The sequence below is a fragment of the Parasteatoda tepidariorum genome, chromosome 10, assembly GCF_982258835.1.
Source record: "Parasteatoda tepidariorum strain Cologne lab strain chromosome 10, Ptep-v5.0, whole genome shotgun sequence".
NCBI lineage: Eukaryota > Metazoa > Arthropoda > Arachnida > Araneae > Theridiidae > Parasteatoda > Parasteatoda tepidariorum.
Window position 1 is genome coordinate 18,615,559 of NC_141764.1, and position 16,625 is coordinate 18,632,183.

The window sequence follows — 16,625 nt, forward strand, 5'->3', positions numbered from 1 at the left end:
TAGTAGAATAAATAAATCTAATATTCTTATGAACTCAGTAAATTTTTAGAATTGTGAAGTTAGAATTCTGAATTTGAATTCAGAATTGGGAAATTTATAATTATTAATTTTTCTAAATATGTTTGCGAATAATATTTTGATGATAAATGCAGAAAAAATAGTTTTTTTATTTATTCCATTCACTATAACAAATACAGTTTGGAACGTAAAAAAAGGGTAAGAAAAAATTGGGGGAAAACGAAAATTAAAGAAGCTCCTCCTCCACAAATTCTCATTTTCTAAAGAGGGAGACAACAAATTGCTCTGATTAAGATCTTGGAAACGAAATGATTTTCTGAGTTGCTAGCGTGCTCAAATTTAGCTCTGCGTCTGAAGCCTCTAACAGTTAGTTACCATATTAATGATGCAATACAATTTTGTATATTATTATAATACTTTATTACATTTGCGGTGGATATTTAGATTTATGCGGTGAACACAAAAATTAGACATTTCTCTCCTGAGTTAATTTATTATAATCTTAATTTACTACATTTGTGGAGGTGACATTGCTTGGACTTTTTTTTGGGGGGGGAGAGGGCTATCGTCAAATATATACCTATCAACAAAATTTATGAGTCAGTTTTTACGAAATTTTGCGTACCCCTATTTTTAAGGTTAAGAATTTAAATACACTACAATACAATAATGGAAGAAACACTTTCAGTTTTCATATTTGTTAAATTTTCAAAAAAAACAGTTATAAGAATATTTTACAACTTCATAGGTGTTTAGACTTTTAACACTTAGCAATAAATTTTAAAGCTTTCAGAGGTGGGAGGGTTGGACAACAAAAAAAGAAAGAAAACAAGTATTTTAAACACCCCATGCCTATAAGCTTGTAACTTGCATCGATTGCTCTGTAATTTGCAATGTCTGCATTAAATTTCGCAAAGGTTTGCTTAAATTTTTATAGGGATATGGACATTTTAATTAAAAAAAAGTTGTATTACGTCTTTTGCTATAAATTTAAAAATATCCAAGAAAGTTAAAAAATATTTTAAGAGGAATATAAGAGGTTTATTATAAACCATTTAATGATTTCTTTTTAAAATTCTTTCGATAGTTAATTGACGATTTTTATGTTGAAATCGGTAAGTATTAATGTAGTTTATAGTTGTGGTTCTTAGTTATTCAGTATAATTTATGCACGATGTAATTTTTTAATTACAATTATTTATTTACACCTAAACTGGACAAATTTTGAATTTTATACTCTTTACCATATACTTTTACAATATAATCTTATACTTTTTTATGAAATAATAATCTACATGTTTTTCTGTAGTGAAATCTAAAGTTTTAATTGCTTTTATAAAGTAGAATCAAAGAAATTAAAATTATATATTTTTTAAAATAATTTGTCTTTAGTAAAAAATATTAAAACTGGAGCTTATAATGCATAAATATGGTAAACTTAAAGAAACTTAACTGACGCGAGCACAGCATAAATTTCATTATTTTAACTTGTCTTGATTCAATAGTTTTCTTATTTTAATTATAAACTACGAAGTTTCTTTTTAAGTAGTCTGCTAATTTATACTAAATTTAGTAAAGAGATTTAAATAAAATATTTAAAGAATGTCAAGGCTTATAAAAATATTTTTGATTGGAAGTGGAATGTAATGAATTGTTTTAAAAAAGTTTACATTATATGCAAAATAAGCTTATTTTCAATTATTTTAGAAGTGAGTAGATGTTAGCTTAAATGAAAGTTCTCAAAATTCATTGAATTGTATTAAATACTCCAAAAATGCCACACTACTAAAATTTTCTTTATAATGTATATCATAAATAAAAAAAAAACAAATTTAAATCAGTATAGTAAAATTGTATTTGATTCTTTTAATTTTCCAAATATTAACCTTATATGTACAATATTTAATAATTTTTTCCCCTTCAGAATGAGTGAAAGAAAAATCCAAATAAACAAGTGAATATTATTAAATTGATGACAGTTGAGCATATTTGCTATGTGACTGATTCAACTTGTGATTTTATTATTCTTTTTTTTTTTTTTTTAAAGACAAAAATGCAACATGTGCAGAGGTGCCACATATCTGACAAGCTCAAGCAAGAAGAAGAAGAAGAAAGACAAAAGTAAAATTTGTTTTCACTTTATACAATCTCTGTAAAGATTCAAATTTTGCGTCTTCTGCGCCATGTGAAGCTCTGAAGTACAATTCCCTTTTTATAGAAACTTCAATAATGTTGCTGCGGAATTTTAAGACTTTTATTTTTATTTAATGAAAGGAACTTTTAAATATCATTTGAGATACAAATTACATAATATAAATGTGCAAATCTGTTAGTTATAAACTAATAAAATATATAGAAATTGAAATAATTTCAAAAAAGATCCAAAATTTGAATCCGTTTTTTTTTTTTTTTTTTTTTTTTAACATCGAAAGATTAATTTAAGCAAATCAATATTTTAACTATTATTTCTGAAATACAATGCCAAAAAATGTAGAGAAATTCTTTCTCTTATGTAGTAAATGTTAAGATATTTCAGTATCTGACAAAATATTTCGAGACTAACTAATTCTACTATACTTAAATAACTAATTGTACGGATTTTTCTCTTAAGCCTCCTTTCATCGGCAAAGATCCTGAAAAGTAAAGGAAGGTTCTAATATTTTAAAATATGTATTTTCTTTTGAAGAAATGCGCCTAACCACCCAAGTAGAATTTCTCCTGATGAGAAATTTTGGATTGAATTAAATTCATCGTGACCCCACAAACAGTTTACAGAAGGAACTCTAAACTGTTAAAATATTAAATAAAACGCATGACAACAACCAACATAGGTCTAAGTGTTCAGGCTGAGTCTAAGAGGGTGGGATATGGTCGCAGTACTTCTCGTACGTCCGTCCCCCCCTTCCTGTGGATAATAATCCAAATTTATACCATTTGTGAGAATTATCTTTTTCAGGTAACTTCTTTTGTCTCTTAGATGCAAATGTATTTCATAAAATTATTAATTTTATGGTGAAAAAAAAACTTTTCTGAAAGAAATGTAAATTCTTTATTTATATTAAAAAAAAGAAAAAAGAACGGTAATTTTTCATGATCAATGATATCCTGCCTATGTTGGCTTTTCCTTCCCCCACAAAACGCCAATGTGGGATAAATTAATGTACATTAATCTACAAAAAAAAAAGCTGCATATGAAAATAAATATCTAAAACAAAGTATTTATGAGCTTCTATGCATTTTTTTAATTTTAGATTTAAGCAAACAAAAATCTTTTCGAATATAATTATTTTTTTTTGTTTAAAATTAGTTTCGTTTAGTTTAAAAAATCATAATAGGAAAAAAAAGAACAGTAAATATTATAAAACATAAGTATGATCTTTTTCATAATCAATGATTGCCTACCTATGTTGGCTTTTCCTTCCCCCACAAAACACCAATGTGGGATGGGATAAATTAATTTATGAGTATCTATGCATTTTTTTTTCACTTAGATTTAAGCAAAAAAAAAAAAATCCTTTTAAATATAATTTTTTTGTTGTTTAAAATTTGTTTCGCTTAGTTAAAAACTCATAATAAAAAAAACTAATTTTAAAAATTATTATAAGAAAATCTGCTTTTTAAAAACCATAATAAGAAATCAGCTTACAACTACTATCTCAAATTAATAATTATTAGAAAGGCTCTAAAAAAAATCGTGTTCTTTTCTGTATTGTGTCTAAAATTTTCGTCCGGTAGATTTCCTCCAAGAATCGAACACACTGTCAATGTCACACTAAAGTCATATATCCATTCATGTGGTTCAAATAATAATAAACGACTTTCTTAAAACCTGAAATACGGGTATCCAGTCACCTGGTGGTTTCTTTCAAGAAGTAACAATTTGTAGCAATTGTAGAAGTAGTGCCAAATTGCAATTTCGAAGCGTCTTTAAAGTTTCTTTTCCTTTGGAAATTTATTTGTATAATGGCTACCACAAGCGTGGACTACAGTGATTTCTTACTTGTTTTCAAAGCTTTACAACTGAAAGAAAATGACCCAAATGAAATAATTTGCCTTTGCGGGCTTGAAAAAGAGGATACCGCTTTCTCAAAAGATAAAGAAAGAGATATTAAAAAAATTATTGATTCGGCTAATAGTTTGGGATTACGACTGTCTTTAAGGGATGATTCTTTTCAAATAGAAACTATAATGGTACCAACAAGGAGTGATTATATTTCATCAACTAAAGGGAAAAAGTTGTTTCGAAAAGAAAGGATTAAATTGCAAAAGATTTTTCACGAAATGTCACCTTACAAGAGATTAGTTTGGTGTGGCCGCCTTCTAATTGAATTCCACGAAGAAAACCAATGCTGTCAGTATTTATCGTCTGCTCTGAAGTTTTATGTGAAAGCGATTGAAAACGTGGAAAGCGCTCGCCTTTACAGTGGCCTTCCTGTTGATATGAAAATTCAAGAACTTTTAAGGCTTTCAACTAAATTTCGCGTTCACCAGAGTGTATTCCTCGAACTGTTGAGATTGGTAAGCACACCTGCATATTATTATAGATCGGTTCAGACTATCGATGATGTTTCATTGTTAGAAGATATATTTAGAGCAGCAAATGAACTTAAAGTAGATATATTGGCATTATGGAAAAAAGTAGACAATATATCTTACTATTTATTTAAATGTTTTATATATAGAAAAGTAGAAACTGTTATTCCATTAATTAAATTTGGAAAGACAGAGAGCATATCAATATGGAGTGGTAAATATTTGATGTCATCATTGTGCGAGTAAGTATTATTATTTTTCTATTTAATTATTCTCTGTTTGTTAAACCATTATGCTTCATCTCAAATTGTTGAGAGTATGAAATTGTGAAATATTCTATAGATAATTTTTATTTAGATAGATATTATATATTTTTTAGATATTATACATTTTTTTAGATATAATACATTTTTAGGTAGATATTATACAATTTAGATATATTATTATACACCATTTATTTATTTTTTTATATCAAGAGCAAAACCCTACAAATTGCCCAAAAATGTGGAAAACTGCTTAATTTACATTTGTCCGCATAATCACCGAATATCGGCATAATTGTTTTTTATTTTTTCGCAAAATATCTTTAATCACAGGATAAACTTTTTTCCTTTTTTATTACAGTATACAAAAAATTGTAATTAAATTTTTGGAAAAAAATTAAATATATTTTTTTTGTTTTATTTGCAGGCTATCGGCATAATTTCTATCGATTATATTATTCATGTAAAATCAATTTCATTATTAATTGTACTCAAATTAAATTATCTTTCGGTTCCACTGACGTTACAAATCCATTTGCTTGCAGGGTCTTAAAAAAACGGGCAAACAATTTCCAAGAGAACTTTTTTTAAAAATAAATAATCACAAATAATAATAATAATACATTGACTAATAAATAAATTTAATTGAAAATAAATAATAAAATTTAAATTTGATTAGCAATTTTGACTAGAAATAATTTTTAAAACCTGTAATAGGTTTGTATTAAACCAATAATTAATTTATTTTATTAATTTGGTTGTTATCATTATGAAATCATTCATTATTTATAAAATAATTAATTACTATTACATAATTTCTCTATAAAGAAAAGGAAATAGAAGATTGGAAAATGTATCATTATGCTTTTTTTTTTCCAATAACAATATGCGGAATAAATTGCTAAAAAGATTTGAACTTGTATCCGCATTTCTCAGCGAACTTTAAAGTTCAAAATAAGGTTACCACAAATTTAAAAATTACTAATTATTTTTCTCCGATAACTTTGACATTTTATAATATTTCTTTCGCGAAAATCGTAATTCGGTTAATTTAGTCAATTTTATTTCTGCATACGCCAAGAAGTAATAGACTAAAAGTTGCTGCCGACTTGCAAATTCAACTGCCTAAAATAAAATCTAATTTTAAGACTGGTATCGATGAAAGAATGAAAAACAATATTATTATTCGCAGCAAATTCACATCTGCTAATTAGCTTTTTTTAAAAGTCAGTGTTCCACCAAAGGAAGTTTAATCATTTAGAGCTGAAAAAAAATTGGAAGCTGCTGCTTCAGAGAATTAAAATTTTAGTAAACTTTACAAAATAGAAAGAAAAAAACCGAGCATCTTTAGAGCTATTGGTCTGATTATCATTATATAAAATGCTTTGATAATTATAAGTTTTTAGAAATATGTGTAACAGGTATTATAGGTATTTTAATAATATAATCTGTTATATTTTTATATAACAAGTATTTTTATAATAAGTATTATAATTTTAGAAACTTACTTTTTAAAAATTTTAGAAACTTACTTTTTTCCAACAAATTCGAATTCATCCCAATAGACAAAGTTTTAAAAAGCTGGGTTTTGTAGTTTAACTGCTATAGCATTCCAAAATTTTTTTACCCACGTTTCACATCTTATCTTTTAATTTATTGGATAAAATAAAATAATTCTTTCACGAAAAGTAATAAGCCTTTGGCCCAGAGACAAATATGTAATATAGAGCCGCTATGGATAGAGCGTTCCCCAGTGAGGTGTGCAATAGCTTGTAGTATAACAATTTTTCTGTCAAAAATTTCATTTATCAAAATTTTTTTCCTCTTGTGATTCCTATTTCTTTTTATTGTTACTGACTTCAGGGAGGTAATCCTAATCAATCTTTCACCCACCCTAAGTATAATAAGACCACCTTAAATTAAAATATTGGGTTTATCTCTTATATCTGAACTATTTTTTTGACGATTAACTCCCCTAAATGTCTAGTGAATTTTATATGTTCAATTTGAGACTTCAAGTATGCGTAAAATTCTGTTAAATAAAAATAAAAAAAATTCTAATTGTAAGCAATTTCAACGCGAATTGAAACACATTGAGAAATTCGCGGATTTTCGAAGAAAAGAGGACAATTTCGAGGAAATTCGGGCCGCGACAGACTTGCAGCCCTAAAATCATAACTTTCAAAATTATTTAAAATTGAGGCTTGAGTATAATTGGTAAGTGTTATGCAATTGCAGTGCGAATAAAATTGTAATTAAAATCAACTGCAGTTGTAGCTGCATAATAGTAAAATAAATAAAACCTGGAGAAGACCTTTTTTAATTGAATTTTTGGTTAATTTGAGTAAAAATTATTTTAAAATTTGTGAAAATTGCGGCATTTGTGAAAAAGAGACAAAGTAGTCTTTTTTGAGCATATCAGAAAATTTTTAATTTTTTGTTGAATTTTTTATTTTGCTTTAGAAAAAAAATTTAATATGAGGGGATTTACAAGTCTTAACATAAACATTAGTTATACCAATCATCCATCTTTGCCAGGAAAAAGAAGCAAATAATGAAACCCCTCCACCATTAGATGCTTACACAATATTTGAATGGCCTCCCATTCTCTTTTTCATTGTGATTTAAAATTTTGATCACGTTCTGACATAGAAAACAAAGTAACAGCCACAAAATTAAAAAAAACATTACTAGATAATAATTATAATAACGAGTTATAACTTTGAAAATGCTATATTTGGAACCTAAAGCGGTAATTGTTAAAACTAAATAACTTACAAAATACGACGCAGTATTATTATTTTTACTTTTTTTCCTCCAGAAATTTAACTTGTTTTTGTTCATAAAATTTAAGGTTAAAATTGAGTTGAGCAAGGAATATTTCATACAGCAGGTCGGGCAGGCGCTGAACTCGTGTTCGTGTGATCGGGTGTTCAAATCCAACAGACCGATGAACCCCAGAGTAATTAATAGTGACTACTGAATGCCAAATTCTTTTGGAGTCACAAAGTCCTCCAAGTTAACAAAACAAATTAATACCTCGAGGCGTACTGAGTCAGGAGCTCTTTAGTCTTCTGGATTGGGTTCACAATTACAAGGTCACGGAGTGGAACATTAGTACACGCAAACTCAAATTTAGGTAAGCTGTTAAGAGACGGTTGTAAATTAAAATGCTTTACAGCAAATCAGGATTAATAAATAGCTACTATAAGCTATTTTGTTATTAATAATATTCTTTTCATGAATTATATTTATTAACAATATTCTTTGCACTTAAATATATTGAAAGAAAATAATGATAAGCCACGCTTTCAAATTGTGCTGTTATCAAGCGGAAGTTCTAGAAATTTGAAAAGTTTTATCTAGAAATTATGCTAATAAACAGTTTGATGTAAAAATATCGATTTTGGACAACTGTGGCTTATCATTATATTGCACCAACCCTTAGATTTTGCTGCTTTTAAACAAAAATTTTTTTCCCTGTTACAGTTGTGCTGAGTCAGTAACAGTGAACAGTGACTATACATACAACTCCACAACATTCCGCTCTCTGCAAACTCTGCGTTTGTTTTTTCTAACAAATTCCGAACACTTTAAACCAACTACAGGACGCTACGCACTGAAGTTATTGTGGAATAGTATTACAGAACCATTCCTGTGTCAGGAGGAATTCAAAAACGGTGTCATAGCAATCCAACCGTTTGATGAGCATTATGATCTAAATGTCGTAACTGCAGCATGGGATTGGTATGTAAGTCATGTACTGGGAAACGTCATCTCACCCAGAGGACCAAGATCTCTGGCCCATCTTTCAAGATGTTCCGTTCGTCGGCAACTGGCGACATGCCTTCAGCTTCCATGTGGTGTTGACCAGCTTGATGTTCCGAAGATTCTAAAAGATTATATTCTTTTGGAACATTGAAAGCCTTTTACCAGTGCAGAGCTGAAAAAGATGTGTAATTTCTATGAATAAATTTCAATCTAATAAACAAATTGCAATTGTTAATTGTACATAGTTTCGACTCAACACCAAAGATGAACCTTCCCAATTTTTCCTAGAAAATTATTAAAACTCAACACTGCATTTTTGCTATACAAACATTTAAATTTTCCTTTTGTTGAAAGTATGTTAGCTATAGCATTTTGTAGGAAATTAATTTTCAAAACTCGAATGTTTTATTTGTAGGTTTTATAATATAGAGTATCACTTCTATATAAAGTATTTTTCGTGATTTTTTGCACACGAGCAGGAAAGTATTATACACTTAAATGCATATAAAATATGATTCTATTAGTAAAATAATAGAATCATATCAGACAAAAGAACCTAAAGTTGCGATGGTGTGTAGAAATGTAAATAATAAGATTCGATTCCTCTTAGGTCGAGAATATTAACAGTAAAACTTTCAACAGGGACTGCAACCAAATTGTCCACAAAAAATAAGTACCTTTTAAGCACTTAAAAAATATTTTTTTAAAAAATTTTCTAATTAAAAAAAGTCAAATTCTTTTTCTTCTCTGTGTTGAAACTTTATTATACAATTATATGTATAAAATTATCAAAATAGAAAAACACTTTGAAAGATTTTATAAAATCATTTGAAAATAATAAGTTTCAGACAAAGAAAGAGATAAAATTATCAAAGAACTGATTTTATTAGCCACCATAAAACATTTTATGCACGATTTTAAACATATTCAATACTGAATTCCTCATTATTTTTTTTAAATTACTAATTATTTTATTCAATTTGTGTACAAAATTAATTTAATTTCGACTTTACAATTAGTTGAAATTTAAATAAAAATTTATAAAGGTACACTCAGCAAAAACATTAGTATTTGTAATTATGTTCAGTATTTCTTTAATGAAATATTTCAAAAATTCTGAAATAAAAAATGTAATCAATATTGTAGCTAAAAAAAATTTCCTGGAGTAAATTATTAAAATATGGTTAGTAATATATTCATCATATTTAACAATGTTGAGATGATCGAATATTTAATTTCAATTATTTTTAAGTCAAATGGTAAAGACATAAATTATATTATTTTGAACTGACATTTCTAAATCACATAACATTTCTTACAGCATTTGCTGAATGTTAAATTAGTGAAAAGCCTTTCAGTTCATATTTTTTTTTTAAATATTCCCTTTAAAAATTCTAAAAACAAGTCTTTAATCATAACTCAAAAGTATTAAAAATAATAACAAATCCAGTAGAAAAAAACTATAACGAAACAGCTAAAATATTTTATACTACTATTAATGGGTGGTCCGTCAGGTACGAAATCTTGCGTTTAAAAAAGCTCAATTAATTCAAATGAATAACAAGTAAAATAAAATAAAAAAATTTAAAGTCAATTCCTGCTTAAGTAAAGAAAAGAAAAATTTTATTTTAGTTTTTAGTAAACAATTACAATATTTTCTCTCATTAAAAACTAAAATTAATTAATTAAATTTAATTACTGAATTTACATTTGAAAATGTTATTTTAAATCAATGTTGAAAGAATTGAAAATGTTATTTTAGATCACTGATGTTACTTTTAAAATATGTGAAAAACTGAATTGGTTATAGTAAAATTTAAAACAGTGACTAACTCTTTTATAACTCCAGAAGCGCTATTGCTAGTGTGGTGAAATTTAGAGAGCGGGTGCAAGAGAAAATTTCAGCGAAAAAAAAAAAAAAAAAAAAAAAGCGTACGAGAAATTAAAGTAATAAAAATTCCGTTGACTCAAATTTAAAGTGAAATTATTAAATTATATAATTTCATTAAAAATTATCTGAATATGATCGAATAATTGTTCGGTTCAGTTCGTAACATTTATATAATAGTTAATAAGATGATTTTTTCCGGGCTTTTTCTCTGGAAAATGTTCTTCTTTTTTCCTCCCATATGATTCACTGTTACAAACTCACAGCCACAACTGTTATAAATAATAACATATTATACGGTTTAACTGTATTATTTCATATGATGGCAGATATTACCATGGTAGAATAACAGATCATGATAAAAAGAACACCGAAAAAAAAAGCACCAGAAGAAAAAGCCACAAAAAAGCATCTCGTTAACTATTATATAAATGTAATGTTCGATTCGACTCAGGTTATTCAATTTTATTTACGTAATAAATTGTAAAATTAATAATAACGATTTGATTACATTAAATTTCACAATTGTAAACAATTGTGGAATTTAATGTCATCAAATCGTTATTCAATCATATTTAGATACTTTGCAAAAAGATATTTAAGATGAAAAGTTTAATCTGAGTTAATTAAAAAGAATTTCTAATACTTTACATACTTTTGGTTGTAAATACAATTATATAATAATATAATTGCTATAAATAGTTTCTCAATTAACAAAAGTTCATCAAGATAAAAAAATTTTAATGATATAAATTTTGTTTAAATTTGATTTTTGTTAAAAATATTGACGAAAATGATCAAATATTTCAGTTAAGTACAATTTCCTTTCTAAAAAAAAATAGTTAAAAAAGGATTATTTGTATATTATATCACAACACAAAAAGTGGAATTATTGAAATTTAGAACTGCTGAAGAGTCGCGGTGCATTTGATAGATAGAATGAAGAGAGTGAAGTTCTTTTCCGTAAATTTTTATTTAATCCTTATATATTATTTATTTCTCAAAAAATATCTAAATATGTTCGAATAATTATTTAAATACGTTAAATTCAGGTTCAATGACCTGAACAGATCGTCACATTTTTATATTAGCTAATGAGGTGCTTTATTTCAGGACTTATTTTTTCTGTCATACTTATCACGAAGTCATACTTATCACTAGTCATAGTAAAGCGGTTTCCAAAAGTTAGACCATAGAGTAACGCGGAAAAATTACTAAGGCTTCAAAAGTTAGAATTTTTTTTTTTACCAGTAGTTATATTTATATCCATTCAATGAGCCGTGGTGGCTCAGGGGAGAGAGCGTTTGATATCAATGAGGTGAGCCAGGTTCGAATCCCAGCAATGGCTGATTGAGACGAATTTCTCCTCCGGCTTGCACGACCACGCCACAGCACTGATATAAAATATCCTCAGTGGTAGATGGATCATGGGTTAGAGTCAGTTCTCTTGCGTCGGGCTAACCGTAGGATGTTTTCGTGATTTTCCTCTCTATGTAGCGCAAATGCGGTTTAGTTCCATCACAAAGTCCTCCACGAAGGCAATTTCTCCCTGTACTTAATCTAGAAGTACCCTTGTCTTTTGTATTGGGTTCAAAATTACAAGCCAACGGAGTAGAACATAAGTACTAGTCGTAAACCCAAAAAAATGGATCGGATGTTCAATGAAGGTTATAAAATGTAACCAAGCAAATAATTCATAATTTATTTAATATTTCAGTTGTCTATATAAACTTAAATGATAAAAAAACACGGAATAAATTATGAGAAGGGTCATTTATAAAAAAATCAATAAACTAATCACTAATCATAAGGTTCAATCAATAAGCTAATCAATAAAAACATTTAAACTCTTTTCTTTTCTTGAATTCAAAATAAAATGACTAAATTCAAGAAAAAAAAGTTATATTTTTCTGATAACTATTCTTAATCCTTACAGTTCTTTTTTAAAATCCATAATTCAGCATATTTTATTCATTTTCAATATGAGCATACACCCAAGAATAAATTTATAATTTAAAACATTTCCTTCTTCGCACTAAACACAAAATTATTTTTTTTTCTTGGTTAGTATATTAAAGGCTGCTAATAGAGTTTCATTTAAACAATGGGGTTCAACCAAGAAAGCTCGATTGTCAGAGTTTTCATATTTAAAATCGGAAAGAAAAAAAATGGTAACCGCTATTCTAGTATTCTTTCAAACAGAGTATTCAGGCAGGTGTTTCTTTCAAGCACTTATCTTATAGTGATTTACTAGTTAATTGAGAGGGGGAGGGTAGTACTGACCATTCATTTCATATCTTGAAAGCAATAGATTCCTTCCAAGAATCGAACACACTGACCATGTCACACTATTTACACATATTTCCATTCATGTGGTTCAAATAATAATAAACGACTTTCCTAAAACTTGAAATACGGGTATCCAGTCACCTGGTGGTTTCTTTCAAGAAGTAACAATTTGTAGCAATTGTAGAAGTAGTTCCAAATTGAAATTTCGAAGCGCGTTTGAAATTTATTTTCCTTCGGAAATTTATTTATATAATGGCTGCAACAAGCGTGGGTTATCGCGATTTCTCGCTTGTTTTCAAAGCGTTCCATCTGAAAAAAAATGCTCCAAATGGAATGATTTGCCGTTGCGGGCTTGAAAAGGAGGATACTGTTTTTTCTAAAGATGAGGAGAGATATATTGAAGAAAATATTGGTGGGTTGAGATTATTTTCCAGTGATTCTTTTCGAATAGAAACCATAATGGTACCAACATGTGATGACGACTTTTCATCAACTAAAATTTTGAGAAAACTTTTTCGTGGTGTTAGATCACCTTACAAAAGTTTAATGTGGTGTGGCCGCCTTCTGATTGAATTCCACGAAGAAAACCAATGCAGTCGGTATTTATCGTCTGCTCTGAAGTTTTATATAAAAGCGATTGAAATCTACAAAGAGGCTCGCTATCTTTTACATATCCGTCCTTTTCATATGATAATGAAAAAACTTTTAAGGCTTTCATCTAAATTTCGCGTTCACCAGAGTGTATTTCTCGAGCTTTTGAGATTGCTTAGCACAGATCGATATTATTATCTGTCTGATTTTCTGACTGACGATGAGGTTTGTGTGTTAGAAGATATATTTAGAGCAGCAAACGAACTTAAACTAGATATATTGGTGTTATGGGAAAAAGTAGACAGCGGATCTTACACTTTATTTAATTGGTTTATATATGAACACGCTGAATTTCTTATTCCATTAATCAAATTTGGAAAGATAGAGAACATGGCAAGGGAGAGTGGTTTTCTTTGTTTGCAGTGTTCATTGTTCATGTAAGTATTATTATTTTTCTATTTAATTATTTTCTGCTTGTTAAACCATTGTTCTTCATCTAAAATTGCTGAGAGTATGAAATTGTGAAATATTCCATAGATAATTTTTAGTACCATTTATTATTTTTTTTATATAAAGTACAAAAACCCTGCAAATTGGCCCAAATCGTGGCAAACTGCTTAATTTACGGTTATCCACGTAATCACCAAATATCAGCAAAAGTGTTTTTTTTTCCACAAAATGTCGTTATTTACCAGATACACATGTTTTTTTTTATTACAGTATTTAAAATATTGTAATTAAAATTGAAAAAAACAATGAAAAGTATTTTTTAAAAAAAAAATTTCTGCTTTACTTGTTTTGCAGGTTATCCGCATAATTTCTATCAATTACTACTATTCATGTGAAATAAATTTTATTATTAACTATACTCGAATTAAGTAATCTGTCGATTTGACTGAAAAATCCATTTGCTTACAGGGTGTGGAAAAATAACTGACAAATAATTTTATTATTAAATTTATTTTGAATTTTATTCAAAAAATAAATTATCACAAAAAATAATAATAGTAGATTTACTAATAAGTAAATTTAATTGATTATAAGTAAGAAAATTTAAATTTTATTAACAAAGCAGCAGCCTTAAGCAGAGGTGCAAATGTTTATTGAAAGCAGTGGGCCGCAAGTCTTTAATCTCCATTCACGTTGAAGTACTAAATTATTAAACATGTGTAACTCGATCTAAATCTGTGGCTTAAATTTAATCGTGATGGTCACTCCCATTTTGTTTCGACGAGATAAGAGCAATCTTGAAGTACTAATTGTGTTACCTATTTTTCTTCCTTTATTTTTTGAATGAGAGTAACCTTTAGATTATCTATAGAAAGTCAAAGACCGTCGGCTGCTATGGAGACAAGAAATACCGCATTCTAAGGAGGAGAGCTTCTTTCACCTCTGATTTCCTTCCTCTAGACTCCCTGAATCAAAACCTGTCTTAAATAATGATCCGGCAGCCCTACATGAAATGGGTAAGCCTTGTAACCATAGTTACTGCCACCGCTCCAGACGAATGGCTAGGGGAGTTTTTTTACATAGACAAACTATACAATTTATTCCTGATCAGACACGAAAGCAATAATATTAATTCTTATTTCTGAATTTAAAATTTAATTTTTTATTTATTTATGCACTTTCTTTTCAAAAAAAAAAAAGTCGGAAGAAATTTATCTTGTTTTACTTTATAAAATTTAAGATAAAAGTTGAATTGAGTAAGGAATATTTAATACAGCAGGCCTGTCAGGCGTTGAACACGTGTTCGTGTGAACAAGGGTTCAAATCCAACAGACCGATGAATTCCAGTGTATAAATGGTGAGTGGTGCATGCTAAATTCTCTAGGAGTCACAAAGTCCTCCAAGTTAACAAAGCAAATCAATACATCGGGGAGGGCACTGATCCAGGAGCTCCCTAGTCTTCTGGATTGGGTTCAAAGTTACATGGTTACAGAGTTGAACATTGGTAGACGTAAACTCAAATATGGGTCGGCTGATCAACGATGGTTGTGAATTAAAATACTTTACTGCAGATCAGGATTAATAAAGAATTACCATAAGATATTTTGTAATTAATTATATTCTTTTCATCAATTATATTTATTATATTTATTAATAATATTCTTTGCACTTTAAAAGATGACAATAAAATAAAATAATAATAAGCCACACTTTCAAATTGTGCGTTATCAGGTGGAAGTTGAATAAATTTGAAAAGTATTTATCTAAAAAATTTTGCTAATGGACTGTTTGATGTGAAAATATCAATTTTTGACAACTGTAGCTTATCATTATATTTGCACCAACCCATTATATTTTAGTAATTTTTAATTATATTTTTTTCCTGTTACAGATTGTCTACGTCAACTGATTTTGACTTTGAATGTGAATACAACTCCACAACATTCCGCGCACTGCAAACTCTGCGTTTGTTTTTTCTCATAAAGTCCAAATTCATTAAACCAACTACCGGACCTTACGCACTGAAGTTATTGTGGAATAGTATAACAGAGCCATTCCTGTGTCAGGAAGAGTTCAAAAAGGGTGTCAAAGAATTCGAAGCATCTGATCGATTAACTGCAGCATGGGATTGGTATGCAAACCATGTGTTGGAAAACGTCATCTCACCCAGAAGACCAAGATCTCTGGCCCATCTTTCAAGGTGCTCCGTTCGTAGGCAGCTGGCGACATGCCTGCAGCTTCCGTGTGGTGTTGACCAGCTTGAAGCTCCGAAGATTCTAAAAGATTATATTCTTTTGAAACATTGAAAGCTTTTTACCTGTGCAGAGCTGAAAAAGCTGTGTAATTTCGAAGAATAAATTTCATTCTAATAAGTAAATCGCAATTGTTAATTGTGCATTGTTTTGACTCAACACCAAAGATAAACTTTCTCCATTTTTCCTCGGAAATTATTAAAACTCCACGATACATTGCTGTACAAACAATGAAATTTTCCTTTCGTAGAAGATATGTTAGCTATAATATTTTGTAGGAAATAAATTTTCAAAACAGGAATGCTTTGTTTGAAGGTTTTATAATACAGAGCATCTCTTGAATATAAAATATAGATAGAAGTGATTTTTTGCACATGAGCAGGGAAGTATTGTACACTTAAATGTATGTAAAATCTGATTCTATTAGTAAAATAATAGAGTCATATCAGACTTAAGAACCTAAAAATGCGGTGGTGTGTAGAAAATGTAATAATAATGAGATTCAATTCTTAGGTCGAGAATATTAACAGTGAAACTTTCAACAGGGAGTGCAACCAAATTTTCAACAAA

At 28.5% G+C, this 16,625-nt stretch overlaps 1 protein-coding gene across 3 annotated transcripts; it reads left to right on the top strand.

Moving 5' to 3' along the window:
• The first annotated feature begins 3,756 nt into the window (after nucleotides 1-3,756).
• Nucleotides 3,757-16,180, top strand: LOC147802196 (uncharacterized). Of its 3 annotated transcripts, none has more exons than XM_087153645.1 (2): nucleotides 3,757-4,793; nucleotides 15,695-16,180. In XM_087153645.1, the coding sequence occupies exons 1-2, from the start codon at nucleotides 3,982-3,984 to the stop codon at nucleotides 16,107-16,109; spliced, it is 1,227 nt and encodes a 408-aa protein (XP_087009771.1). In that variant the 5' UTR covers nucleotides 3,757-3,981; the 3' UTR covers nucleotides 16,110-16,180. The 3 variants fall into 3 exon arrangements, with proteins under 3 accessions (XP_087009771.1, XP_087009770.1, XP_087009772.1); XM_087153644.1 differs by lacking the exon at nucleotides 15,695-16,180 and adding an exon at nucleotides 8,304-8,807 and having other exon boundaries at nucleotides 3,771-4,793; XM_087153646.1 differs by lacking the exon at nucleotides 3,757-4,793 and adding an exon at nucleotides 11,955-13,790.
• Nucleotides 16,181-16,625: the final 445 nt, after the last annotated feature.

Coding starts and splice junctions, on each gene's coding strand:
- LOC147802196 (XM_087153644.1), top strand. CDS start 3,982: ATGGCTACCACAAGCGTGGACTACAGTGATTTCTTACTTGTTTTCAAA. Junction 4,794..8,303: donor TTGATGTCATCATTGTGCGA/GTAAGTATTATT, acceptor TCCCTGTTACAG/TTGTGCTGAGTCAGTAACAG.